Source organism: Colias eurytheme, chromosome 2, assembly GCF_061535395.1.
Source record: "Colias eurytheme isolate Ceu_HAF_F1 chromosome 2, ilColEury1 Martin Lab GWU primary, whole genome shotgun sequence".
NCBI classification, from domain to species: Eukaryota; Metazoa; Arthropoda; class Insecta; order Lepidoptera; family Pieridae; genus Colias; species Colias eurytheme.
The window spans coordinates 6,592,676-6,618,492 of record NC_142981.1 but is presented as its reverse complement, the minus strand read 5'-3'; the positions used below and the strand labels follow the sequence as shown (position 1 = coordinate 6,618,492).

The 25,817-nt window shown below is 34.8% G+C and overlaps 3 protein-coding genes across 9 annotated transcripts in view; 2 read left to right on the top strand and 1 right to left on the bottom strand.

The window, feature by feature from the left end:
* by (focal adhesion protein tensin) overlaps positions 1 to 19,507 on the top strand; it is a 78,684-nt gene extending 59,177 nt beyond the window's left edge. For 4 of the 5 annotated variants that reach the window (XM_090113483.1, XM_090113508.1, XM_090113498.1 and 1 more), the window contains 17 exons: positions 293 to 466; positions 864 to 1,048; positions 2,119 to 2,268; positions 2,609 to 2,772; positions 3,108 to 3,314; positions 3,937 to 4,116; positions 10,582 to 11,182; positions 14,444 to 14,731; positions 14,967 to 15,092; positions 15,279 to 15,405; positions 15,644 to 15,798; positions 16,178 to 16,350; positions 16,716 to 16,971; positions 17,233 to 17,389; positions 17,832 to 18,004; positions 18,303 to 18,417; positions 18,602 to 19,507. In XM_090113483.1, coding sequence (XP_089969609.1) covers positions 293 to 466; positions 864 to 1,048; positions 2,119 to 2,268; positions 2,609 to 2,772; positions 3,108 to 3,314; positions 3,937 to 4,116; positions 10,582 to 11,182; positions 14,444 to 14,731; positions 14,967 to 15,092; positions 15,279 to 15,405; positions 15,644 to 15,798; positions 16,178 to 16,350; positions 16,716 to 16,971; positions 17,233 to 17,389; positions 17,832 to 18,004; positions 18,303 to 18,417; positions 18,602 to 18,640 — 3,270 coding nt within the window. In that variant the 3' untranslated portion in view covers positions 18,641 to 19,507. The remainder of the gene's footprint in view (positions 1 to 292; positions 467 to 863; positions 1,049 to 2,118; positions 2,269 to 2,608; positions 2,773 to 3,107; positions 3,315 to 3,936; positions 4,117 to 10,581; positions 11,183 to 14,443; positions 14,732 to 14,966; positions 15,093 to 15,278; positions 15,406 to 15,643; positions 15,799 to 16,177; positions 16,351 to 16,715; positions 16,972 to 17,232; positions 17,390 to 17,831; positions 18,005 to 18,302; positions 18,418 to 18,601) is intronic. The other variant, XM_090113491.1, reaches the window with a different exon arrangement.
* A 426-nt stretch (positions 19,508 to 19,933) lies between these two features.
* On the bottom strand, positions 19,934 to 25,798 carry LOC149910405 (uncharacterized). 3 transcript variants are annotated; one of them, XM_090113455.1, is made up of 2 exons: positions 25,723 to 25,798; positions 19,934 to 20,329 (listed from the first exon to the last, which is right to left on the bottom strand). In XM_090113455.1, the coding sequence occupies exon 2, from the start codon at positions 20,308 to 20,310 to the stop codon at positions 20,098 to 20,100; it is 213 nt and encodes a 70-aa protein (XP_089969581.1). In that variant the 5' UTR covers positions 20,311 to 20,329; positions 25,723 to 25,798; the 3' UTR covers positions 19,934 to 20,097. The 3 variants fall into 3 exon arrangements, with proteins under 3 accessions (XP_089969581.1, XP_089969588.1, XP_089969580.1); XM_090113462.1 differs by lacking the exon at positions 25,723 to 25,798 and adding an exon at positions 20,959 to 20,986 and having other exon boundaries at positions 19,934 to 20,323; XM_090113454.1 differs by lacking the exon at positions 25,723 to 25,798 and adding an exon at positions 20,959 to 20,985.
* On the top strand, positions 21,576 to 24,701 carry LOC149910406 (uncharacterized). The gene is made up of 5 exons (XM_090109838.1): positions 21,576 to 21,653; positions 21,869 to 22,075; positions 22,545 to 22,717; positions 23,726 to 23,892; positions 24,382 to 24,701. Exons 1-5 carry the CDS (start codon positions 21,576 to 21,578, stop codon positions 24,699 to 24,701), a joined length of 945 nt encoding a protein of 314 aa, XP_089965964.1.
* Positions 25,799 to 25,817: the final 19 nt, after the last annotated feature.

Sequence of the window (25,817 nt, the reverse complement as noted above, 5' to 3'; positions counted from 1 at the left end):
TTCGTATAATATTATATTACCTTAAAGTAGTTAACTCTTTTGTACCGATGCAGATGAACTCGTAGTTACTTAACAAAAACTTCATTCAACAATAAGAGAGTTATAACTTATAACACTATAAGTGCAGACCAATAAATTCTTTCAAAAATCATCCTGCGAATAAATGAACTTGTTAATTTAGTAACAAGTTCATTTATTTTAGCTAATACTGGATACGATATAGATGTATTTATTTTCTTTTTTAGTTACAACATATTTTCAAATTAAAAAATGACGTATGAATAATTTTCAGGGTGGTCCTCGTTCAATAAGTTACTCAGGCGGCAGTGGGCCGGCCGCGGCATCGCGGCTCGACCTCTGCTATGTGGCGGAACGAATGCTGGCCTTACACCTGCCCCACAGGGATGCGCAGGCGGAAGCGCAGGCCGCGCACATGCTGTCCAACAAACACGGCGAACATTTCATGGTAAATATTTTGTTGTCGATAATAGATTTGTTAACTGAAGTGATAATTTAGATAGACCTTATTACTAATATCATAATTCAGATAAAAAATATTTACACGAATACCTTTTGGCTAATAAATCGATGCAAGGCAATCGATACAGATATTATAAAATTCCAATTATTTATTTTTAGCAATATTAACAAAGCTGATTACACTTTACCTAGATATAACATGTTTTTATCTAAAAAGAACAATAATAATTTTATATCTCCACCGTCTTCACCAATGCAAAAACAATAATGGCGTAGACATTTCCTATCATCTTACGCATTCATACTTTTTTGGTGATATATCTTTACAACGGGTAACTAATTAAAAAAATATATTATTATTATTTACCATATAAACATTCCAGGTGTTCGAAGTGAGTGGGGACGCAGCAGGCGACGCGCGCACAGCTCGCAGCGTCTTCGGACGGGCTCGCTCGCTCGGCTGGCCGGGCGACCTGGCACCGCCGCTCGAACGGCTCTGTGCGGCCTGCAAGCATATAGAGAGCTGGCTCGCTGCACATCCTAAGAATGTCGCTATATTACTCGCTTGGTAATTATTTTTAGTTGATTAATTTATTCGTATTTTGTCTATACAAATATTATAAAGAGGAAAGGTTTGATTTTTTGTTTGTTTGTTTGTTTGTATGAATTGAATAGGCTCCGAAACTACTTGGCAGATTTGAAAAATTCTTTCACTGTTGGAAAGCTACATCATTTCTGAGTGACATAGGCTAGGTTTTATCCCGGAAATCCCACGGGAACGGGAACTATGCGAGTTTTTTTTTGAAAACGCGGGTGAAGCCGCAGGCGGAAAGCTAGTTTTTTAAAATTGTCATTACATGGTTAAGGTCCGTTCATACCACAGTTCATACTTATGTTTAAGGCGCATAAGAATAATTTTTTATACCCTTGCAAAGGCATGTTATTATACTATGCTTGGGTAATTTAAAAATACAAATAGTATATAAAAATTATGCCAATAGGTACTATGATACATATATGTATTTCCCAATGGAGTTTTTATGATTGATAAAAAAAGTTTTCATAGTAGCAAGAGGTTAGTAAATAAAATTGCATATGTAGATGATTCTTGAAGTTTCACGAACAAATATATTTTGCTCATCATAGTTCTTGATGAGTGACTAGTAAATGAATGTGGGTGAAACAATAGATAACTGTTGCGCTTAATGTTTTTAATGTATGCAAATGTTAAATATATTATTTCACTCCTCGGATAATCTGCATATAAACGATGATTCATTAACCGCACTATTATTGTGACGCAATAGTAGATGACAATAAAATATATAAATAACCGTTTCTTTTTCCCTTATGTTTGTCATAATATTATGATGATGATGATGTTTTTAATTTAGTTTTTCGAATGGACAGATCTATTCTCTTATTAATTGTACTTCATGAAGGATTCATGTTTGATATATATATTTGCAATTTTATTATAATTTCAAAAACATAGATACTACGCAATTTTCTCGCCGTCAAAAATAAATAATAGATTTTTTATGTTTATAATACAAAAGTAAACAAATACATGATAGAGCTTTCTGTTATGATTAAAAAAGTATTATTTCAAAATGTTCACGAAGTATTAATTTCTAGGGGTAACCGCGAACGCCTGGGAGTCCTGGTAGCCGCGTACATGCACTACTCAGCTATATGCGGCGCGCCCGAGCACGCGCTCGACCGGTACGCGATGCGGCGCTACCTCGACGACCGCGTGCCCGTGTTCACGCTGCCTTCTAACAAACGGTTTGTGTTATTTTCATTATTTGTGGAAAAGCCAGATATTTATCGAAGTATAATGCTATAGCAGTGAATAAATTTAATCACTAATTAAATTACATTTTAGCAAATTTGCCCAGCTTTTTTCTAAAGATAGAAGATACACAACGACGTCAATTCTTACAACCATCGACCATTAAATCTTATCATATTTATTCAACTTTATATCATGCTATGTTAAAAATATAAAATTAAATCTTAATAAAGTATCAGCTTGCTATCTTCCACTTATGTACGTACGTACGTATCAATAACTGACTGAAAGCAGTTTTTTTATTCATAGAGATATTTTTTTCTTTCAATTTAGATACATCGACACATTCGCGGGCCTGTTGGCTGGTCAGATTCGGGTGAATTCAGCGCCTCTCCACTTGACTCACGTCAGTGTTGCGGGCTCACTCGCAGCTCCATCCACTCCTACCATCGCCTTCCTAAAGATCTACGAAAATTACACCTGCGTCTATACTTCAGGTAAGAGCTCTCCATATATTACTACTATACTACAATATTATTTTTTCACTAAAACGAGTCACATTTCAATGTCACTAACTGTAGATATAGAGCACGGTTAAAAACTATCGGGTCTTTCCTTTACTAGACAGCACCCTATTACACTTATATGTTCTAGTCTAGCGCATTGTACAATTCATTTAGAGATTACCAATTAATTACCATCATTAATGATTACCTATTATGAAATTTATAAATATTATGTCCGTGGATTTTTTTTAAACATTAATTTATCATATCGCCTTTCACCAGAATTTCAGTCCACAGTGAGAAAGCCTTTTGTAAATATTCCCTAGGTCTGTACATGGTAAACGGCGGTGGTTGGACGGTAGGCGTGGGGCGACTTGCCCTCCGCGGCGACGTGCTGGTCCGCGCGTACCGCCGGCCCGCGCACGCGCACGCCGCGCCCCGGCACCTCGTGTTCGCGTGTCAGTTCCACACCTGCGCCGTCGCCGACCACACGCTCTCCTTCACTAAGCTACAGCTAGACCACGCTCTGCATGGTAACTATAACACATAAGAGCGCGTTTTGAACGTTCTGGGTAAAATTGCTTCTACGTAACAAAATTATTTGCTACTCATAGAGTAATTTTGTCCGGATTGTTTTTGAAATCGCTCTTACTTGTAAAAGCATAAGACACAATTTCCAAGCACATGTCGCACAGAATATCTTTACAAATTAATATTAACACAATCTAACAAAGCTTATTTCTATTCAAATAATATTGTTATAATAGAAACGTTGTACAAACTGTCACCTTGTAATTTATACACGCTTGCGAAGTGCTGTGCACTTATTTCATATTTTCAACCCTTTTTTATACCTAATGCATTTATATAAAAAAAAAAAAAAAAACATTTTAACAAAATATGAAATGCTGGCAGTGTCAAGCTTATTAACTATTCAATATTAATATTTTCATGAATAACTGACCTTGAAAGTAAGGAAAGTTATCTAGTCACAGCCAAAATTAAATAAATACCACTAAAATGTTTAATACAACCTGTAAAATAATCTTACGAAAGGCGATCGATATCAATTTTTCGTAACTATAGAAATAATTTCAAAATCAGTTACATCAGAATGTCCATTAGATTTTCTATGACATATATTTATTTTCCTAGACCCGTCGTTCCCCAGCGACGGTGCGGTGGAGCTAGTGTTCGCGCGGGGGGAGGGCGCGGGGGGAGCGGCTCCAGCCCCGACCCCCGCCGCGCCTCTCCGCGCCGCGCCTGATGCACTCGCGAGAGCGGACTCGTTGGAACATTTGCGGCCCTTGTCTGCGATCACTGATGATGAACCAGGTAAGATTAGTTATAAATTTGAAATATTGAATTAAATAGAGAAACGGTGATTGCAGCGCGGTATTTTAAGTCGTTTTTCCTATTTACCGCGGTGATGCCTACCTATGGGCTATCTCGACTCACCTCAACAATTTAATGTCTGCTACTCTTTACTATTTAAGTTTCTGTATGGACATTTCACGCTAAGTAATGTTATATGAATGTGTTAACTTTTAAGAATTTATAAAAAAATGTACTGTATTTTTATTTAATAATAAAAATTCATAGTCTCGTCTTGATTTAAATACACAGTTAATACCTAAGCTTTTTAATGGATTATAAAAGATATATGATTTAGCAAATTCAAAAAATGTCTTATCGTTAACCCAATTTTTAGGGTTCCGTAGCCAAAATGGCAAAAACGGAACCCTTATAGTTTCGTCATGTCCGTCTGTCCGTCTGTCCGTCTGTCCGTCTGTCACAGCCGATTTACTCGGAAACTATAAGTACTACAGTGATGAAATTTGATGGGAATATGTGTTGTATGAACCGCTACAAAAATATGACACTAAATAGTAAAAAAAAGAATTGGGGGTGGGGCCCCCCATACATGTAACTGAGGGATGAAATTTTTTTTTTCGATGTACATACCCGTGTGGGGTATCAATGGAAAGGTCTTTTAAAATGATATAAAGTTTTCTAAAAAACATTTTTCTTAAAGTGAACGGTTTTTGAGATATCAGCTCTCAAAGTCGTAAAAAGTATGTCCCCCCCCCTCTATTTTTATAACTACGGGGTATAAAATTCTAAAAAAAATAGAGGTGATGCATGCTAATTAACTCTTTCAACGATTTTTGGTTTGATCAAAGTATCTCTTATAGTTTTTGAGATAGGTTGATTTAACTGTAATTTATTATATTTGCTGCTACGGAACCCTTTGTGCGCGAGCCCGACTCGCACTTGGCCGGTTTTATTATGATAAACTTTGAATATGTATAAATATTTAAATTCATGGATTGAATCAAGCGGTCGACAAGAAATCTAATACCTACATAAAAGCATCTATTGACTTCGTTTAGATTCCCTAATAATATTAAAAGATCTCGAATTCTTGACTTACAAACTATTTGATAAAGGTTTTTGACATTTAACTTGACATTTAAGATCAAAGTTAAAACACTTTCATGACCCTTCGATTACAGTTTAACATCTATGCGTACCAAATGCGTACCTTTGCTATTCATGTTCTTCATCGTTGAAATTTAATTTTTAAACATATTTTTATTTGGTGAATGGTAACTTTGATGATAATTTACAGGACAGGAAAAGAATATCATGATCTTATAGTAGTAGTTTAGTCGTTTATTCATTATTATAATTTAAATGCGAAATCAACTCTATCTGCGTATCTGTGATGCTTTTCCGCCTAACCACTTGGATCTATTTTTCATTCAATACTAAATAATAAATTTGAACAAAGGTAGTCTTCAACTAGATCTTAGGATAGAATATAAGCTACTTAAAAAGAGTATGAGTCAAAGAAGGAAAGCCGCGGCCGGGGAGCTAGTATTTTTAGAAATTGTTAATGTTAATTTTCATTGAATAAACGTCGTATAGTTCGTCCTATTAATATTTTTTTACATTTTTTTTGTAAAACGGAACACCAATTTTATTTACCAAACGTACACTTTCTTCGAAGTCATCCGAAGGATATATAAATATCCGAGGATTTGAATAATCCTCATCTTAATATAAATTACAAACTTTCTATAGAGCACGTAAGTTTATTATGTAAAATATAACATTTATCTTCTTTGTATAATTTAAAAGAACATAAGAAATCATTAATGCAAAATATATATATGATCTATAAAAACTAATTTAGGGCAGATTCAGCCCGACATTTATTCGTAATATTCTAAGATAAATGTTATCCGGTACATAAATGTTACACATTTATCTACTTTATTGAATTTGAAAGTATAATAGCTTGACAAAAGCAATAATTTCTAATGCGAAATGTAAACTTATATTTAATAAATTCCTATTTTTTATATTTTGATTCTACGACTTCGTATCCGACTTTTTGTGAGTTTTAGATGGTAGCTTTTTATTTTTTAACAAACAAGTTCTTTTCTCTTGTGACGATATAAATCTCAACTACCTTTTTGTTCCTTCAACTTAATGAGATGCTTAGAGGTTTTATTCGCAAGCTATCTATTTTATGAATCTACCATATAAAACATGTTTATTATACTTAATAAAATAATTTCGGAATGTTTATGATTTTGTAAATAGGTACAAAATTTATGCTCTATATTCTAGTAGGTACGATCTATGTATACGTACTTGCAACCAAGAATGATAAAGTATTTGAGTATTGACATACTCTTCGTAAACAAATATTATATGATTAAATATGAAATTATCCAAATGTAAACGATTTAGTAAAGAATTTCTTTGTTGTATAAATGGAATCTATCATGCATAGATACTATTCGGGCGCGTCTATCGGTACCTAAGTTTATTTACACTGTCAATTTAACGTTTCGCCTTCACCTAATTAACTAAACGATAAAACATCGCATAACTTTAGTTTTAAATAACATTGATCTACATACAGAACGCTTATTAATGATAAAAGGATGGTTTTTCTATTTATTTCAAAGAGAACATCGGTATAAAAGACAATTTCGTTTTGAAAACAAATATAACATAATAAAATAAAATTAATTGGGTGTTAGGTAATTTTAACAGAATTTTGAAACGTTAATTTACACGTTAATTATAATTTGGCAAATATTCGACGGCCACGGTGTTCCATTGAAACCGTGTCATTATGTGAGTTGACAAAACGGTTATCGTATAGGTGGCGGTCGGGTGTCGATGCAGGTGCTAAGCTATTTTGGACTCGACCGCCCGGCCGCGCGCCGCCCGCCCAGTCGTACACAACATTTCGAACCGGTTGCCCACTTCATTAAAATCCGCGCCTTGTCTTATCACGAAAACATATAAAAAGTTCGCTAAACAATTTTTGGATTGAATAACCAATAGGTGAGTCTCTTATTAATTCCTATTAAATAACTACAAACAATGCGGGCTCTAGCATTGGTATTCATAGAAGTCGAATGCGTGTGTCAAATATGTACTCACGTTATCGTAACTATTAGTTATGGACAAAGTTCTATGTCAATGTTCAATTAGATCACGGGTCGTTGTAAACTAACACCGTGGTGGATAATTGAGCACCGTGAAGAATTAGTGATTGATGTCCTCTCGCCGGTCATCACGAGCCCTCAAACTGTCCCATTTGTAACGCTCCAAACCAATTCGATTCAAATCAAGAAAGATCATTGACCATTACACTGTGTCTCACACGATTAAAAGTAATTGTTCATAAGTGTACTCAAGTGTTAATCTATACATACAGTAGGTATTCAATTAATCGTGTTTGTTAAATAAATATAAACACCAGTTACAACACTACAATACATTTAAGTTGTGTTGCGTTGAAAATATTTTAGTTAGGTACTAAAATCATGTTTCCAATTGTCAACAGTTATTTATAATCGTATTTTCCTTCACATCATGGCTAACCAAACATCTAAATCTTAATGATCACATAAAACCAACCACTCATGCTCTTCGACAGAGCTGTACTTGTTTTGAATTAAACATAACTGAGGTAAAACATCGCATCACTTAGTTTGAACTCACACAACCGGCAATAAATTAATCTTATCCACAATGTTAACGTGGGTTTTAAATCTTTTATTATTCCACATACATAAAACTATGTAACATTCTTACTGGGCATGTGCATAGAATGATAAAACAAAAATAATTTGCCTAGTAAACCCAAATTATCCGCTATTACACGAACGCGCGTTCGCTTTCTTTTTTAGTTGCTGTTATAGATAAAATATGTTCTCGTAATATGAAATAACGGACGCTGTATTCATTTTTATCATAAATAAATGCTTCAGAAACGAGTTTATCAAGATATTATCCAACTCATTAAATCTTTCAATCAGTCAATACTGCATGTGCACCGACCGCGCACGTGTGCCTACACTCGTATATGTTAGTGCTAAGTGTCAACTCGCGTATTTAAGAGCCACTTTCGCTTTCAATATGTGCTTTCGGTCAATGGGAATGTGTTTCTGTTATCAAAATATGTAAGATATGACAAGACTCATGAAATTTCTGTGAGTAATACTTTAGTTATTTATTGTGTTTAATGTTACGATGGAAATTATTTGGTACTTAAAATAGAACGAAACTACACTTAAACCGACAACCGTTCCATAAACATTAATACTCTTCTGATTGATCGATTGAAAGTATCGATTATCTAATAAAATCAAACTCCTCGGTAAACATAAGGGCATTGTGATGTTTTTGCCATAACTTACTTAACGTTAATTAACATAGAATATTACACATTAGATCACGACATGTCTTTTATATTCAATCGATATAAACCTGAGCAAATGTTTTAAAGTTTCTCATAAGCCATAAACTCCATCATATTTTAAATGACTAAAAAAGGTAAAAGCCTCAAACAGGTTGCAATTTCAAGCTAAGTTCGGCAACGTATAAGATAACCTGGTGGATAAGGTTGAATAATAATATGGTGCTTAGAGGTTCGTAGAAACAGGAGGTAGAGGCGCGATGACATCATTGGGAGCCGTCACGAGCAAGCGTTCACCTTCACACCGGCCCAGTTCTTGTATTTATCAATTTTACAAATACATTTCGTGATTTGTAGTACCTTTATCTCTTTGATAGCATTGTATAGATATCATAAAAGGAGTAAATACCTATAAATATTTGGACGCTACATTTAATTTACAAAAAACAAATTCAAACTCTAGCAAATAAAACAAGAACATTTTCTAAAAATTTACACATCCGCTGTTTTATTGGAGCAAACATCAATAATAATCAATATTCAAAAAACCAGATTTTTAACAGCTTATTAAAAGAACTCGTTCGAAGAATGTTTATTATGCAAGCCTTCACTTTTTGCGAGTTTTTATGAATGTTAAAATTTTTTTGTCTAAATAAGAATAAAATTAGTTTGTTTTGCAATGTGACGTAATTGGAGCGTACATTTTGGCGTCAGGCACATCGGCAGCATCCTCTTCCTGCGGCTATCCGCTTTCGTAACAGTAGCCCTCTCAACTCAGTTCGATTTATTTTCGTTGACATCACAGAAATAACTACGTATTCCATAATACGTTCATCATGTTGACGTTGATTTCTTTATGCTAATTGCGCTATTGACATGTTCACGTTTAGTTTCATTTCTCAGCTTGTTGTGAGGTACAACGAAGTAAAATGAGAGTAAAAGATTCTATTTTTCTCTCTTTAAATAGTTCTATTCATAAAAATAAGGGAATCTATTTCATTCATATATTTTTTTCTCTTCTTATAGGTATTATTGCATGATTTTTGCTCTACATATTTGTTCTCTAGATACACTGTTCCCAGAACTCATTGTTAAGTTCCGGCCGACCTCTGCATACCTTTTTAAGAGAGAAAGTATTAACATTTTTAAATCCACTTTTAAAACATTTTATTGACACCTTAATGTTTAACCTTTATAGGTTAAACCTATTTTCAAATGAAGTCATAAATCTTAAACAGTTTTTCAAATTAAATTAAACGTAAATATACCTAATAATCTCAAACAAATGCAGATTAGCTAAGAATGGTTGTAAGAATAAATAGTACGCTGTTGCGTTATGGAATACCATATAAGTACGAAGTTTCGAAAAGCTTCCTTGTTAGGCGACATCATATCACCTTGAACCGAGAGTTGCCACATTGCCTTGATAATCATCTAAGTTCCAAATCTGCTCGTTAATGTAATAAGAAGGCTAAGCTAAAATTGATTATAGAGAAACATATTTATGACTCGAGGGAATATTAATTCATTGTGAACAGTATTATTTAATATTTTTACGTTCTAACATAGACACTGTTGTAATGAATTATATTATGAATCTAAGAATCATTCATCACTAAATCTATTTCAAGCAAGTCCGTATTCTATATTCGCTGAATAAGGAGACTTCTTTCTAGCATTCCGCGAGACAACGGTGACGAGAGGGATACATGTAACGGGAAGCAAACTTAGTCCATTTATGGTTACGGTCCGGGTCTCGTTGCGTGCGTAAATGTGCCACGGCTCGATACCACTAATATACAGTTAATGAGTGTCTGTCTCATTTATCTTAGTATCTATGTAGTCGTTAGTAATCAAGTTTTATTGTAGTACACGCACAAGTCAAACACAAGTTATTCCTCATAGAGTCACATGTGCAGAGACACAATATCGTTGTGATTGAATTAGTGTTTAATCGTACTCAGTACATAACGCATTACCGCCGCGCCGTCGACACGTAAATCCATCTGCATGATAACGTTATGCTATCAGTTGTTTGATTACTTTATGTTCACGTAATAACATTTCTACAGGCGACAATAACGGCAGTGCGGAAGGCTCTGGAGGTGAAGCGGGGGACGGCACAGAAGCGGCTCACACATTTGGCCCTCTCGACGGATCTATCTACGCGACCGTAGTGCGCGCGGGCGGCGGCCCTTCCTCGCCGCTCAGCGCCTCTATGGACTCCGGCATCTCGTCGGCGGGCCGGCGGGCCGCCCCCAGTCCGCCCGATGAGCTGGACGCGCTTCTAGGGGACATGTTGCGCACCGTGAGCGCGCTACCTGACCCGCCGCCGGCCACGCCGCAGTCGACGGTCGACCGTGCACCCGACATACCGTACCACGCGCGCACCGACTCCGCGCCATTTACTTACGGAGCACCCGGCCTCCGACCCGGCATGCTTCGGGCGTCCAACCGCCTCGCCAGCCCTGAGCTCGTGCGGCGAGCCTTGGGCAGTGATCGGGGATACCAACCCATAGAAGATGATGATGATGAACGGACTATTACCCCCGACCCTTCACCTCGAACTCCTCTGTCACCACGGACGCTTCGAAAATTGACTTATGAGGATGTCACCACGACGACCACTACCCCATCAGTTCCTCAACCTGCTTCGCCTTTGACAAATGGAAGGTTAGTAATAAATAGATATATGTACATATATTGTAATTAAAAAGTAGTTAATTCAATTATTTCATACATTTCAGCCTCATCTTATCTTATCTTTTATTTTCTTAGTTCATTCAATATATTAGCCTAAATATTTAATCTTTGGATTGATCTGTTTGAATAAAATTACGAAAATGGAAATTACAATTTTCATTATAAGTAATAGAAAATTAACATTGCCATGAACAAAAGTAGTAAAAATAACTAAATAATGACATCATATCGTCCACTATATATTATAATAACCTTTGTTTCGTTCGAGCTGAATAGTAAATTAGTGGTGAATAATAATTAAAAGAACGCGCATTTGTTCTGCCTTATAAACATGTGTTCCTGTTGTAGGCGTGGAGGCCGCGCGCCTGCGCCCACTGCCCATGTGCTGTGTTTACATTTAAGACTCCACTATTTACAATGTATTTATAGCAAAACTTTAACCTTCACAATATCGACAACGCTAGCAAAATACAAGCTTTACAAACTCTACTTTTTGGCGTTAATTGCTCAAGCGAAAAGCCATATATTTATGTCGTTGCTGGACATAGATTTCTCGTGGGAACATTGTTTCACACTGGAACATCAGTTATTTACAATTAATGAACACCGCACTAACACTGAGCGATTGGTTCATTTATTTAGTCGCGTTACGGTCGACCCACTTTGTTGTCAATGAAGAAGGGTAATAAAATATCCCATGAGCAATCTCGGCTATTACACCACAAGCCCAAGTGCTATATATCTTTATGTCTTATTAATTGTATTTGTAGCCACTCAATTTGAGTTACGATGAGAATGAACATACTTCGTTATATTTAACTATTAAAATTAAAAAGGGATATAGTAGGTAGGTACTGTTTTTCCTTTTTTGCGAACTATTAGTTGATTTCCTCGATAATTTACTGTGTGGGAAGCACTTGTCTTGTGGGTGTTGATTGAATAACAAGCGTTTTTATCCCAATGAAACTATTTTGTCGCTCTTGAAATGAATACATATATACTGATATAGATACAGGAAATTTAAGCTCTGAATAGGATAAAATATCGTAATATTAAAGTAAAAGCGAAAAAAGCTCACGATCACGAAAAAAAAACTGAAAAACACGATTTATCACTAAAATTGTCACCCGTTACACATACTTTTTTTGACTGCGTAGACTGTAAACTTCTAGACCTTTCTAGACCTAGAGGACTAAAGAAAAACATAGGGATGCATTTTGATAATTTTATCGGCATTAGACAAACATATATATTATATTTGAATAACAATACAAAATTATGTAAAACTAGCTTTCCGCCCGCTGCTTCTCCCGCGTTTTCAAAGAAAAACCCGTTCCCGTGGGATTTCCGGGATAAAACCTATCCAGGTTACTCTCTATATGTGTGCTTAATTTCATTGTAATCGGTTCAGTAGTATTTGCGTGAAAGAGTAACAAACATCCATACATACAAACTTTCGCCTTTATAATAGTATTAGGATTAGGATTCGTATCACAAATAGATATATGAGTAATTTACCATTACAATAATTCATCTTAAGCTTGTGTTACTTATAATGCGGGTCTGTTCTCTAATTAGTGGTGATGCAACTTGCAAGTAACTTGAAATGTCATTGGCACCGGCTTATCACAAGATATCATTTGAAATAATAACATAAAATCCATTAAATAAGTATTAACGAAAGATTCAACTTATAATGTCATTAAATATAATATTATGTTTACAAAAAGTGGAGGAATAATTATTGCAACATTCTAAAAGCAGTCATCAAGTCACAATAGGAGTTAGTTACATATCCAAAAAATATATTATAGAGGTAGTGTTTATATTTGTTGCTGTTATGGAAAACAATTCCGATCGAGTCAATTGTCATTTGGTTGGCGTTAAAAGTGTCGAGTCGATAATGATATTATGTACAAGAAAAAATACATTATTAGTATTTTCTTCCAATTCAAGTTTCAGCCAGCTAAAAATCCATAGATTTGTTAACCTCGTAATGATTAACTATTTATTGTAATATTGATTTATCAAAGAAAATAACGGTCTACTCAGCAATCCAATATTATCACTTGTTATTATTTTATCACTTTCATTATCTTATCAGATATCTATTATGAAACAATTCTATGTTATATTGTTATTTATCCATATTGTTCGTGATCTATCATTGCTATAAACATAAAATATTAACTAATCACATCCATGTACCTAGTAGTGATATTACGAAATGAGAAAAACGTATAAAATTATTATTAGTCTGTGGTATAAACAAATACTTTAGATGGATTTACAAATGAGCTTATGATAAAGAACTGTGCATACCGTATATGATGCTCTTACATAAAAAAAAAATAAAAAAATCTAACGTCCCTAATTTTCATCAAATCACCAACATAATATGTATTATTATCAAAAACATTTGTCAGCTTTCATTCAAACGGAAACACTAATTATTATATTAGGAGTGGGTTAGATTTATTAGGTCAGTCGTTCTGCTACATTACCTGTACATGTAGTGCTTATAGTACAGGTATTTGTATTTGATACACTTACTAAGCGATGTTCGCACTTCGCTGCATAAGAGCTTTTATAGATAACGCCATATATAACTGACGTTGATGTCGTTATTCTTGGTACTTATTTTGATTATGTTTTACTTGTTATGGATCTGCCACAATATTTACCTTACCACCCACAACCTTCACTTTTCAGACATATTTATTATGTGATTCCAATTCAACTTCCGTAATACATATTTGTATCATTCTTGCCACGTTTTATTATAGTTTCGTTAAGGTCTACACAATAAAAGCTATTGCCTACAAGTTACAACTATGACGGTCATAACTTGTTTTCACTAACAATTTGGACTCTGTTTGATGGCGTGTGATTGCGTCGTTACTGTGACCCAAACAAGTTGCTATTTCGAGATAATCGTCGCCATAAACGGTCGACTGTCGCACCGCAAGCGACTGATGTTGGTACCTACGCCTAAACACATTTCCTAACGTAAACTTATGTGTAAACTTTACATCTGTATCCTATGTTCGTAAACAATAAACGCATATTTAAAACTTTATATTTAAAGCTTTTTGAGCCATGAGGCTTTAATGAAAAGCTATAATCGTATTTTAGAGTAATGAGATGGAGAATTAATCATTGGTGACTTTAAGATCTTATTGAAATTAAGAAATGCAATAAAATTACTAATTCTTCTAATTTTATCATTAGATGGATGAACGGCGATGCGGAAAGAATAGAACGGCCACCAAGCAGTGCGCGGAAAATACAAGACAATGACACATGGCGGTCGACAAGCACGATCGGATGGCATGAGAGCTCTCGTAGTCGGGAACCAAGAAGATCAGAGAGTGGAGTCGAATTTAACTCGGGTCTCACATGGCTTCAAAGGCAACAGCAAAAGTTAAGGGAAAGGAAGGAGGCAAGAGAAAGAGTCGCTCGACTGCCGTTAGAGTGGGACGCTCCTTCGAGACATGTGCGACGGTCCGCTAGTCACCGGTAATTTATTTTACTTTGTAGTGTTCATGAGTTATACGACAAGCTATAAAAATAATAATAATGTATATTCTCAAAATCTTGTTTGACCTTAACCGAGATAAGAACATTAATTATCGATACATTTTTTTCACCTGGAATTCCACCCAAATCTAGACAAAGATATTTTCAGTTTGATTAACAAAATAATTCTTAATTTGAAGATCTTTTTAAAGCTCCATCTCTACTAACATTTCAGTGTGGACGGATACACGAGCGATACCACGGCGTTTGCAGACGACGACGATGACTTCAGTGTCCCCTTGCACGTGAACACACGCACGATCCACCGAACAGACAGCATCAGCCCTCAAGCTCCAGACAGGTAAAATTTAATTAAAACTAACGTGGCTTTAAGAAAAAGCAAAAATGTTACGACTATAATATAAACCATTTCATTTTAAATGTCTTATTCCACAAAAAATTATTCGTACCTAGTTAATAACATTGGATAAAATTATTCATTGTAATTTAATTGTACATGCAATGTTAAATTCTTAAAACATTACAGGACCTCATCTAGAAAGTTCATGTATGAAAAGATGACAATGCGTGAGTGGAGTACGAGCAGTACACCGACGAGCACCACCGCGCCCGGTCTCTTGTCTCTTGCAGAGCCCCCTCATAATGATTCCACCGTAAGTAAAAAGCTAAGCTAAGGAATATAAATTATATATTTTATAACACTATGTTGAATATGTACAGTAAAATATATTTGAAGTTCAGACTTCAGTTTTGCTTTGCAGTTTGCTAAAATATGTAAATTAATTTAAGAGAACTTGGAAAACACGATAAATTTACTGGTGAATTTACCAATATGGCAAGCAATTGTTCTTTTCTTTTTCTTTTCTTCTTAAAAGTTACGTTATTCCGTAGATCCGTGAACGAACAGAGAGCTGGTCGCGCGCGGAATCCCGCGCAGAGTCACGCGCCGGCACGCCCGCGTTCCCGACGCACCCGCGCACGCCGTACCCCCCCACGCCTACCCCCTCGCTATCCGCGAGACCTCCCCGCTCCCCACCATCTGCAAGGTACTGTCGTTATATTATATCCAAAAATAATGTATTTATCATGAACCAAATTAGATGAATATAAAATACCAAGTCAATGTGCTTAGGCAATAACTAGTCTAAAACTTGATATACTCAAATTCAAACCTTTATTCATAAAAATTTTGGATCGTAAAAATACAGAATAATAATTATAATTTACCACCGGTTTGGAAAGCAGTTAAATATATTTTAATAAATAAATATACTTATAAACAACGTATTAATAAACAGCATTCCCGACTTCTTTTAACTTATTCCAATCTTATACCAGATCTTTCCCTATTGGACTGTACATGACTAATGCTATAGTATAAAATTATCTGTGGTATAACAGCTTATCATAATTATTTAACAACAGGAAAGATCGTGAAGGCAGCCCGGAGTCTGAGTACCGGACGTTCAACGGCAGCAACGGGTCGCGGCGCTCCAGCCTCAGCGGTTCCGAACTGCAGCACGTGGCGCCAGACCGCGTGCGGTTCGCGCGGGATACCAGCCACTACTGGTACAAGCCTAATATATCACGGGATGACGGTGAGTGATCTTATACCCACGATATTTTGATGAACAAAATCGGTGTTATCTATTGCCACACTTTAATGAAATCTCAATTACATTTGCTAAATATAAAAAAATATTTGGCAGTGATATTATTCAACTTCAGCTAACTATGTTAAATAAAATAATAAATAAATAAATAATAGTTAAGTAGAATAGTTTTACCTTACGAAAAAAAATGTACCGCATCGGAATTTGTAGACTCATTGTCTTTTTTGTACTTGATATTTTAGGAATATAAACAAACATGTATATGAATAAAGTTTTTAAGTGATACTTTTTGAGCGTTCACCGCATGTCTTCCATCGTGCCACTTTTTAATCTTTCACCTGTCCCAACAGCCGTTGCCGCGCTTCTTCAGCTAGAAGAGGGTGCGTTCATAGTGCGCGACTCGAACTCGTTCCCGGGCGCGTTCGGGCTGGCGGTGCGCGCGGGCGGCGCGGGCGGCGTGCGGCACTTCCTCGTGGAGCCGACCGCGCGTGGTGTGCGGTTGCGTGGTTGCCCCGACGAGCCCGTGTTCGGATCGCTCTCAGCGCTTGTGTACCAGCATACTGTTACACCGTTGGCTCTGCCTGTACCGCTTAAACTGCCTGATAGGTGAGCTGAAAATAGAAATAGTATAATAATATCAAATCGACAGGTTTACGAAAACAGTATGAAAAATGTATTGTTTATTACAGCGTTAATGGTTATTATCTTAAACTAGTAAGTTGTTAAGTTATTGCTTCAATACAAGTTTCCCAGCGACTCCTTTTTACCTCATGACAGACATTAAACACAACTTATTCATTTTACGCATTCAATAGTCTTTAGATATTAATTACCAATGATTTTAACATGACATTATATTTTTATCAGAGATCCTTGGACTGGTGGCAGTGTGAACGCGGCCGCTCGCGCTTTGCTCGCGACGGGTGCGGCTTGCAATGTGCTCCTCTTGGGATCCGAAAATACAGAAGCCCTGACTGGACCAGCCGCTGTTAAACGCGCTGTACAGAATATCTTACAGAAAAAGGTAATGTATACTGTCAGTAGTAACATAAATATACTTAGTTCTGACTTCTGAGGATGCCTTCTCAATTTTTTTGTCAAATAAAATTAATGCATGTTTTAGCGATAAGACACATTTCCCACATATGTATAATGGTATCTCGAAACTCCACTGTAAAATATGGTAAGTAGAAATAGTATCGCAGGTACCCACTTAATAAGTAGGTACATAAAATTATTACCGTGGTTGCCTGGAAGAGATCACTATTAAGTGATAAGGCCGCCAAAATAGTTGTACTCTGTTCTATGTGTATTGTGTAAGTAGTTCTAAGGCTTCTGTACAACTATTAAAGAGTTAAATAAATAAATAAATTATTTAAAATAATAGGCAATCGAATCAATAAAATTGTTATTTTATCAATTATTTTCTAAGTAATTTATAAACTATAATATGTTATTCTTTACAGGGTTTAGCACATGTAGTCCACTTCAAAGTCTTCGGAGGTGGTATAACATTAACGGACTCAGCTCGGAAACTGTTCTTCAGGCGACACTACCCATCCAACATGGTTTCTTACGCCGGCCTGGACCCTGACGAGAGGCGGTACACTTACGTGGATAATGGAAAACAAGGCGAGAAGTAAGTTCTGCAAAGACTGTATACACTATGTTAAACGTTAATTGTAATCTTTCAAGTTAAAACCTTGTGTTTTAGTTCTAACGTGTTGGAAACTACGTAAAGAAATTTTTTTTCTTCTCTTATGTAGAACGTTAAACATTGGAAAACCTTGTTCCTTTATCTCTTTAACCCATTGAGCCCCAAACGGCCCGATTTTTCCACGACACAATAGATTTTCTATTGTGTCTGTGATTCCGGGGCCTAAGTTATTACTATGATAAAAAATGCGAGTTTCTAATAAATTACTCCTTGTACACAGGCGTATCTTCGCTTTCGTGGCTCGTTCTACGTCTGGAGCGGACAACCAGTGCCACGTGTTCGCTGAACTAGAGCCGGAACAACCCGCTACTGCTATCGTTAATTTCGTGAACAAGGTAATATTATAGATTATACGTATAGTAGTACGATAAGTACGAGAATGCGCTTAAAAAAATATATATTTTATTTCATTTTTGTACATGTCGTTTTCTGTAAAATAGTTTACAGAAGTCGAGCCGCCTTGTGATCGAATTTTTTTTATTCTTTAAAATATTTCACAACAATTTGTTATTTTTTCAGGCTTTGCTCGGTAACACGCAGAAGCGAGACATCATATAAAGCAGAAAAAACGAAATCAAAAATGCAATTTTTTCAGTTATTAGTCCATTGGCTGTTGCTGGCTAATACTCACTGTAAAGAAGTGTTAAACACAATTAATATTCATAACATGAGGAAAGAAAATAAAACATATTTTATTAATTTATAAAAATTATTCCACTTTTATTTATACATATTAATATATAACGGTAATTTTATGAACTTGGGTTTTTGTGGATTATTGATAAAATGTTATCAAAGATTTAATTTGAATACGCTTCATATTCACCAAGTACAATTTACTGTTTATTATAATGTAGTTAATGAATCATCTACAACTAAGGTATATTATGTATTAATAAATTGTAGGTTAGAAAAACTAACTAGTCTCATTATTGTTTAACATAGTGGTAGTGATATGACACGTGCCTAATTTCATACATGTTAGCTTTCATCCAAATTATTCAAATAGAGCTTATGTAAGCATAAATAGTTTATGTCAATTATAATTACGATACGATATAAGTATGCATGGATGTTGTAATGTGATTGGTTATTATTTGTGGCGCATATATTAAGCTTTGTCAATAGTACAACGAAATAACTTTTATCTGCTTCCATAAATACAACGCATTTACAAAGGTTCCTTTAAAATAAATAATAGCCATGAGTCACATTGCTGAAAGTTTCGCCAGAATTTTAAAGAAAATATTATATGGAATCGTATATTATAAAAACGCCTTAACAGTGTTCTTATCGTAGATAATGTTACACCAGTGTTATAAGTACACAACGAAACCCAGTTATAAGTTTAATTTAACACTAATTATAACAATTATTGTTGTAAAATGTATTTATTGGTTATAATAAATTCATTTAATGTCTTTAGTGTACTGTTTTATTTTTTTACCATTCCTAAAACCTAGATATCTATGGAGATCATTCTTTTATCACTATAAAAAAATGAATCCCACCCACTTACCTCTCCTTTAGTTTAAGGTACTTACTTATTCCTTTCAATAACCTAATAATTAATAAAAAAATGTTATGACTACAAAATTATTAATAAAGTTATCTCTCAAAAATAAGATGTTTGTTCAATATTTTTTTCCAAACGATTTTGGAAGATGAGATTTTCACCAGCAGAGACCTAATGATGATTGTAACATTTAGGGTGCAAGTACAGCTCGTCTCTCAACTCGGTTTTGCCATTAATAATCGCAATGAAATCGAGTGCCACACAAGGACTATCAGGTTTACGCAATAAAACAAAACATTAATTTAAATATTTATTGATTACGAATGACCTAACATTCATAATAACAGGATGCGAAATATGTACTTCTAATTTATTATACAAGGATATTAAATATCATACCAGCCATAGATATTTAAATACTAGACATAAGTTAATTGCATTAATTTAATCGAAGTCCTTTATGTTTATGATAATTGCGATGTGAATGGTGACGTGTCTGTCAGTCTTCGGAGCGGCCAAATCTGAGGTGTCCGTAGTCGTCGAAGGCGTCATACTGGTTCCTGAGACCATAGTTGCGGTATACTCGGCGTGGTCTGAGCTCGTCTTCATCTTCGCGAACCTGAAGGCCTCTGACGCTGGCCCCAGCGCAGCATCGCATGGATATCACTATCGCCACGCTCAAAACCAACGCTACTATCGTTAATAAACGCATTTTTGTTGTCTATCTGAAACTAAACAAAACATTTGTTAACTAAGTTTATTTTTGAGTTTTATCATAATTTTAAATCGTGTCTGAGATGAGGTTTATAAACTAGGGGAATAAATCATTAAATTATCAAGTTTCGTAAACGGTAAACCTACCTAAAAATCACAAAGGCAGTTCGATTGGTTTGAACTATACAATATTCAATATAGAAGACAGGAGTTGCTTATAATGTAATTTATATTTATATAGGGTCATTTTTAAATGAATGGGAACTGAACTAGCTGAATTTTGACCATTATTTAGATACTTTACAGACATTCTTTACTTTTCATTACTTGTAGTTTAGGGCAGTTTAAACTTATCGTCGACTAGCATTTTCTATGAGCCGTTTTCCGAAAATTAAAAAAAAACAATTATTTATAGGTTAATAGCCGCGCTTGTCGCACAGATTTTGTTCGTGGTGTCCTCTCTATACGTAGTAATAATATCTATCTCAAAGGTCGTGCCTAATATTTATGTAGCGCCTATAATAGGTATGTCAAATGTAGAAACAGGAAGAACGATAATTTTTAATGTTTTTGTTTGTTATGCTTATTTAAAAATTTAAAAATAATAATGCAAACTGATGATAATAATAATATAATATTATCTCACCCTTCTTGCCAAAGATGCGTCTGCGGTGAAAATGCGATGTTAGAAAATTCCCCGCTCTTTTTATACTGTTCACGACCAGGGAAAAAATAACAATCTCCCTTTTTTAATATTCCTCTCAATGCCTGTTCTTATCAAGAGGGCGTAATAATTGACAGATTTCAATTACGTACAAAACCTGAATTGATCTCGTTAGAAGCACGAGGTGGAGAATATTTTTGCAAGGGTGATTGATTAAACATTTTATAACCTCATAATTTTGTTTGATGCTATTTTCGTAGTGTCTTGAAAATATTGTATTTAAATTGAAGTTTATTATCAATTTGATTAATATTTTTTTTATTTAACTTATTAACAAAAATAATGTTTTACGATGGTTTTACGATTGGGCTGAACACATATATACCTATGCCTAATTTACTTTTTTTATATTTATTCTGTGTTCACGAAAAGTTTTCGCGCCAACGCAACGAGTGAAACAGGCAACAAAATTTGTAATTAATATAATTAATAAGCTTGTATACAATTATTTGTATTTAATTTAATTATTACATAGTATTGCTTGCAAATGTAATTGTTATATAGTACTTGATTATTTAATATAATATACATAAGATAAGATGGGAGTGAATTCAACAGAATTAGATATGTTTGAAAAACAATTTACTGAATTGGTGGGAGAATTTCAACTATTAACGGTCTGTATTTGATTTCATATATTTTTAATTATATAAAGATTATATAATTGTTATATTTTATTTTATTATTATTGTTATAATAAATTATGATAACTGTATTTGGATAAACTAGTTTAACGTAATCAATCAATAAATAATACTCTTTATAATAAAGAAATATTTATTTGCAAAAAAATATTAATTCGCTTATCATTCATACGAAATAATTAAACTAGATATCTGAATCTCGACTAAGAGAAGCACTTCGCACCGAAGCGGCTCGTGCCGAAGCTGCCGAAGCAGCTCGCGATATAGCTGAGAAAGCCGCAGCGGATATGCAGGCTAATGCTGCCGCTGCCACCGCGGGTGCTGCTCAGGCAGCACAAGCATTGAATACCATACAGGATAACCTAAATCACGTTAAAGCTCAGTTTGATGTTGCGGTATGAGACCAACTTCTTTATATTTTTTTTTAATGTGATGGTTTAAGGGTACTTAAATGTGTATTATATTATAATGTATTCCACGTATAATTGGGTGCATAGTGCATACTGCTATAACATGAGAGGTACAGAAACAACATCGTCTTTTGCGCTTTCGATTCGATTTTGCCATCCATTGATCCATACATTCATAGCCACTATAATAAATTAAAAATTAATAGGTACTAATAAATAATAATACATAAAAAAATTACTAGTTACAACACATAATTTTTAAATTGTTTCTAGAAATTAATTTATGACAAATGATTTTTGAAGCTAAACAATTAAACTTATTTAACCCACACAATAAAAGACATGTTTATTTTTTGTGCCTACGAAGAATTCACAAATCTCATTCTAAGAAATTAAACAAAAGTACTCTAGAACTGGAACAAACCGTAAAGCAAGTTATTCAAGTTGTTTTTAGGAACGTACACGGATGCTTTTCGAGGAAAAATGTTCTGAGATGAGCGAAAACATAGCTGTACTTGAAAAAGAACTTCAACAATTGAGACCTCTTCAGTCATCCCACGTTGCATTACAACGCCAGTACATAGAACTGCAAGAACAAACACATACTGCTACTGAAGATGCCCGCAGGTATTGTAAATAATTATACAAAAATAGTTTCACCCTATTCAAATTAATATCTATTTTTAAATTTAAAAAAATGAAGAACTGAAGACTATGCTACAGTTAACTCTTTTAATATATAATCACTGTAGGTGTAGCATCATTAATTAATATTATCTAGTAAGTAATTGCCAATTGGAAATGTGTTTATAAGTGCGAATGTGAAAAAGTTAGTAGAGAGCTAGAAAGAAAGCGTTAAATTACAATTGGTATAATTAATGCTCCATTGAAATTTTGAGGAAAGTCCATTAGTGACTCAAAACGTGCCAAATGACTGCATACTGGCACGCTCACGTCAAACGGTTTTTTCATTATACGTAATAAATAATTTAGTGGCATGGATGCGTGCGGAAAAAAAATAATTATAGATTTTCTTAGGTTTATTGGTAAGTAAAGTAATAAAATAATAAGGTGTTATATTAATAATGAAAAAGTACAAGTTAATCTTTGCTAGATTACTGTGACATATGAAGACTGAAGTGCAGAAATCCTGTGAATTTTCTTTACAGGAGCTTTGCTCAGTCTGCTCTACATAGTCGAGTAAAAGTATTATGAGTAGGTACTCAATAGTTCTGTCTGTTTGGAGAGCTAATATTATTATTTATAGATATATATATGGAGAGCTAATATTATTATAGCTAGTATTTTTCTAACTGTATAAATCTATACTATTACATAATATTATAAAGCTGAAGAGTTTGTTTGTTTGAACGCGTTAATCTCAGGAACTACTGGTCCGATTTGAAAAATTCTTTCGGTGTTAGATATCCATTTATCTATACCCATTTATCGAGGCTATATATCATCAGGCTGACCAACAGGAGCGGAGCAATGCGGGTGAAACCGCGGAGCACAGCTAGTATAATATAAAATTATCAAAGATTGATGCAATCAATTGATACAAGTAGATAGGAGATACGATATTAGTATTTCAACCGATATTTATTATAAGGCTTCTTATTCCGTACGTCATAGAGAGGTAAGTCGCTTGGAGAACGAGTTACGTCGCGTGGAGCGATGCGCTAGCGCGGGCTCGGAGCTGCGTGAGCGAGCGCGCTTGGCCGCAGCCGCACATGCGCGGGAACGGCGTCTTGCTGCTGCTGAACTGCAGGATACTAATCGGGAATTGCATAATGCTAATGGTTATTTGATATTTCTATACTTTACTATAATATGACCTAATAAACTTCGTCTACTCTCAAATATTGTTCAATATTTTTCTCTACTTCTTAGTTCCCATTGTGTATTAACACATAAGACCAATGGGAACTAAGAAGTAGTACACATTAGTGTAACCTTCCCAGATTAATAGATTCCTCAACAGAAAAATCAATTTTCAATTTCGACCAGTACTTTCTGAGATAATTAATCACGTTAAACGTCTAAACTGACTAATGAACTTTTCCTTTGTATCTTCCGCATATCCAGCGGCCAGCCTAATAAATAATACGTTGATCTAATAAAATTAATCACGGCTGATTCGACAGTTATTACTTACATTGAGTTAATCATTTTATGTTAATCCTAAAAATCATTAATCAAATACCTATCTTTATTAGGTGAGGCTACAGACTGGCCTAACACTTTTTGTCTGATTAAAATTCAACAAAAATCTCTTTTTTGCCCTGCAGCTGAAATTATGCGTCTGAAGGTTATTCTTAGTGAGCTTCGATGCAAACTGTCCGATGTCCAAGAAAAAAGGAATAAGGAATACGATTCACACGTTGACCAAAACATTCTCGAAGAAACTAAAGCTGCATTAGAAACTGAGAGAAGCACAAGTGCCCGTCTTGAAAGAGCCTTACAGGCCGCTATAGCTGATAACGCGACTTTGGCTGCTCATCTCCATCGTACTGATAATAATTCTGTTGAACCTCTGCATGAAGTGTGTAAAACAGAAGAGCCGCTCCCTACTAATATATGTCCTATTGATTCGTTTCTTGCTGATTAAATTGCCTTGTATGTGATAAATATCATTTAAAAAATAAAAGTAAATAAAGCCTTTTCTTTTCAATATTATAGGTATAACGAATTCAGAATAATTAAGTAAGATGTAACATGGTTTGATTTCATTCAAATATTGAGGTTGACAATCGATTGCAAAATCAATAAAAAAAAGTGTAGGAGAACGTGTTTACGTAGCTATCTTCAGGTCTGCGCATTAGTTAAAAACGAGTTTCCAAATTTAGAATCGCAAGTCAAATCTCATGTTTTAAAGGTCACCCTAAAAACATTATTTAATAGGTAGTGTTAAGAATGTGTATCTTACACAATAAGATGCACAGTGCACTAATTTCTTCTTTTAGAGAAAAACATATTTTTTCAAACTGGGTATAAAAATAAAGTATGCAAGTTGTGTCTTTTACGTATGGCTATATTGCATCTATTGTACTACTTACATAAAACAAGTTTCAAGGAATGCAATGCGGTGCCGTAGATCGTCTAAAGACATGACGCCGTTGTAGGTAGGCACCATTGATAGCTTGGAGTGATACAGGTAATTGCGTCATAAAGCAGATAACTGTAAATGTGTTGCACATTTGGAAACAAAATGTATAAAAAAAGGAAAATTGAATTTGCAGTCTGATATATTTGATCAATAAAATATACGCAGCCTTAGAAGTTACGGGTAGAGCAAAGCGATCTCGACGATTATTTACTATCGACTTCAACAATACTCGCCTAAAAGAACTGTTTAACACTAATATACATTTTTAATATACTTTTTAAACCACAATTTATTCTCCTGGTATAATAAAGTAAAGACCCATTGCCCAGCCCACTAAAAATTATAAGATAGAGCAACATCTTAATAATAATATGTGCCTGTAATGTAGCATACACCTTACCTAAGTGTGTAAGTTGTAACAGCACAGCCTTAAATTATAAATTTTCAACGCCTGCATTGTATTCATACAGGAAATACTACTGACCAACATAACAGGTAGTATAGGCAATGTTTTCCCACATACTTTACGATATAATGGTGTAGGTGCAGTATATTGTGACGACGAATTTTCGCAAGGCTTCTCGGCTCCCCACCCGCGCCTTACGCGCTTGCCGCTTG

What these genes read in the sequence shown, in the direction of transcription:
- LOC149910405 (XM_090113455.1), bottom strand. Translation starts at nt 20,310, where the DNA reads ATGCGTTTATTAACGATAGTAGCGTTGGTTTTGAGCGTGGCGATAGTG.
- LOC149910406 (XM_090109838.1), top strand. Translation starts at nt 21,576, where the DNA reads ATGGGAGTGAATTCAACAGAATTAGATATGTTTGAAAAACAATTTACT. An exon ending in GAGAATTTCAACTATTAACG is followed by an intron (nt 21,654 to 21,868) that starts GTCTGTATTTGA and finishes TAATTAAACTAG; the next exon opens with ATATCTGAATCTCGACTAAG. An exon ending in GCTACTGAAGATGCCCGCAG is followed by an intron (nt 22,718 to 23,725) that starts GTATTGTAAATA and finishes CGTACGTCATAG; the next exon opens with AGAGGTAAGTCGCTTGGAGA.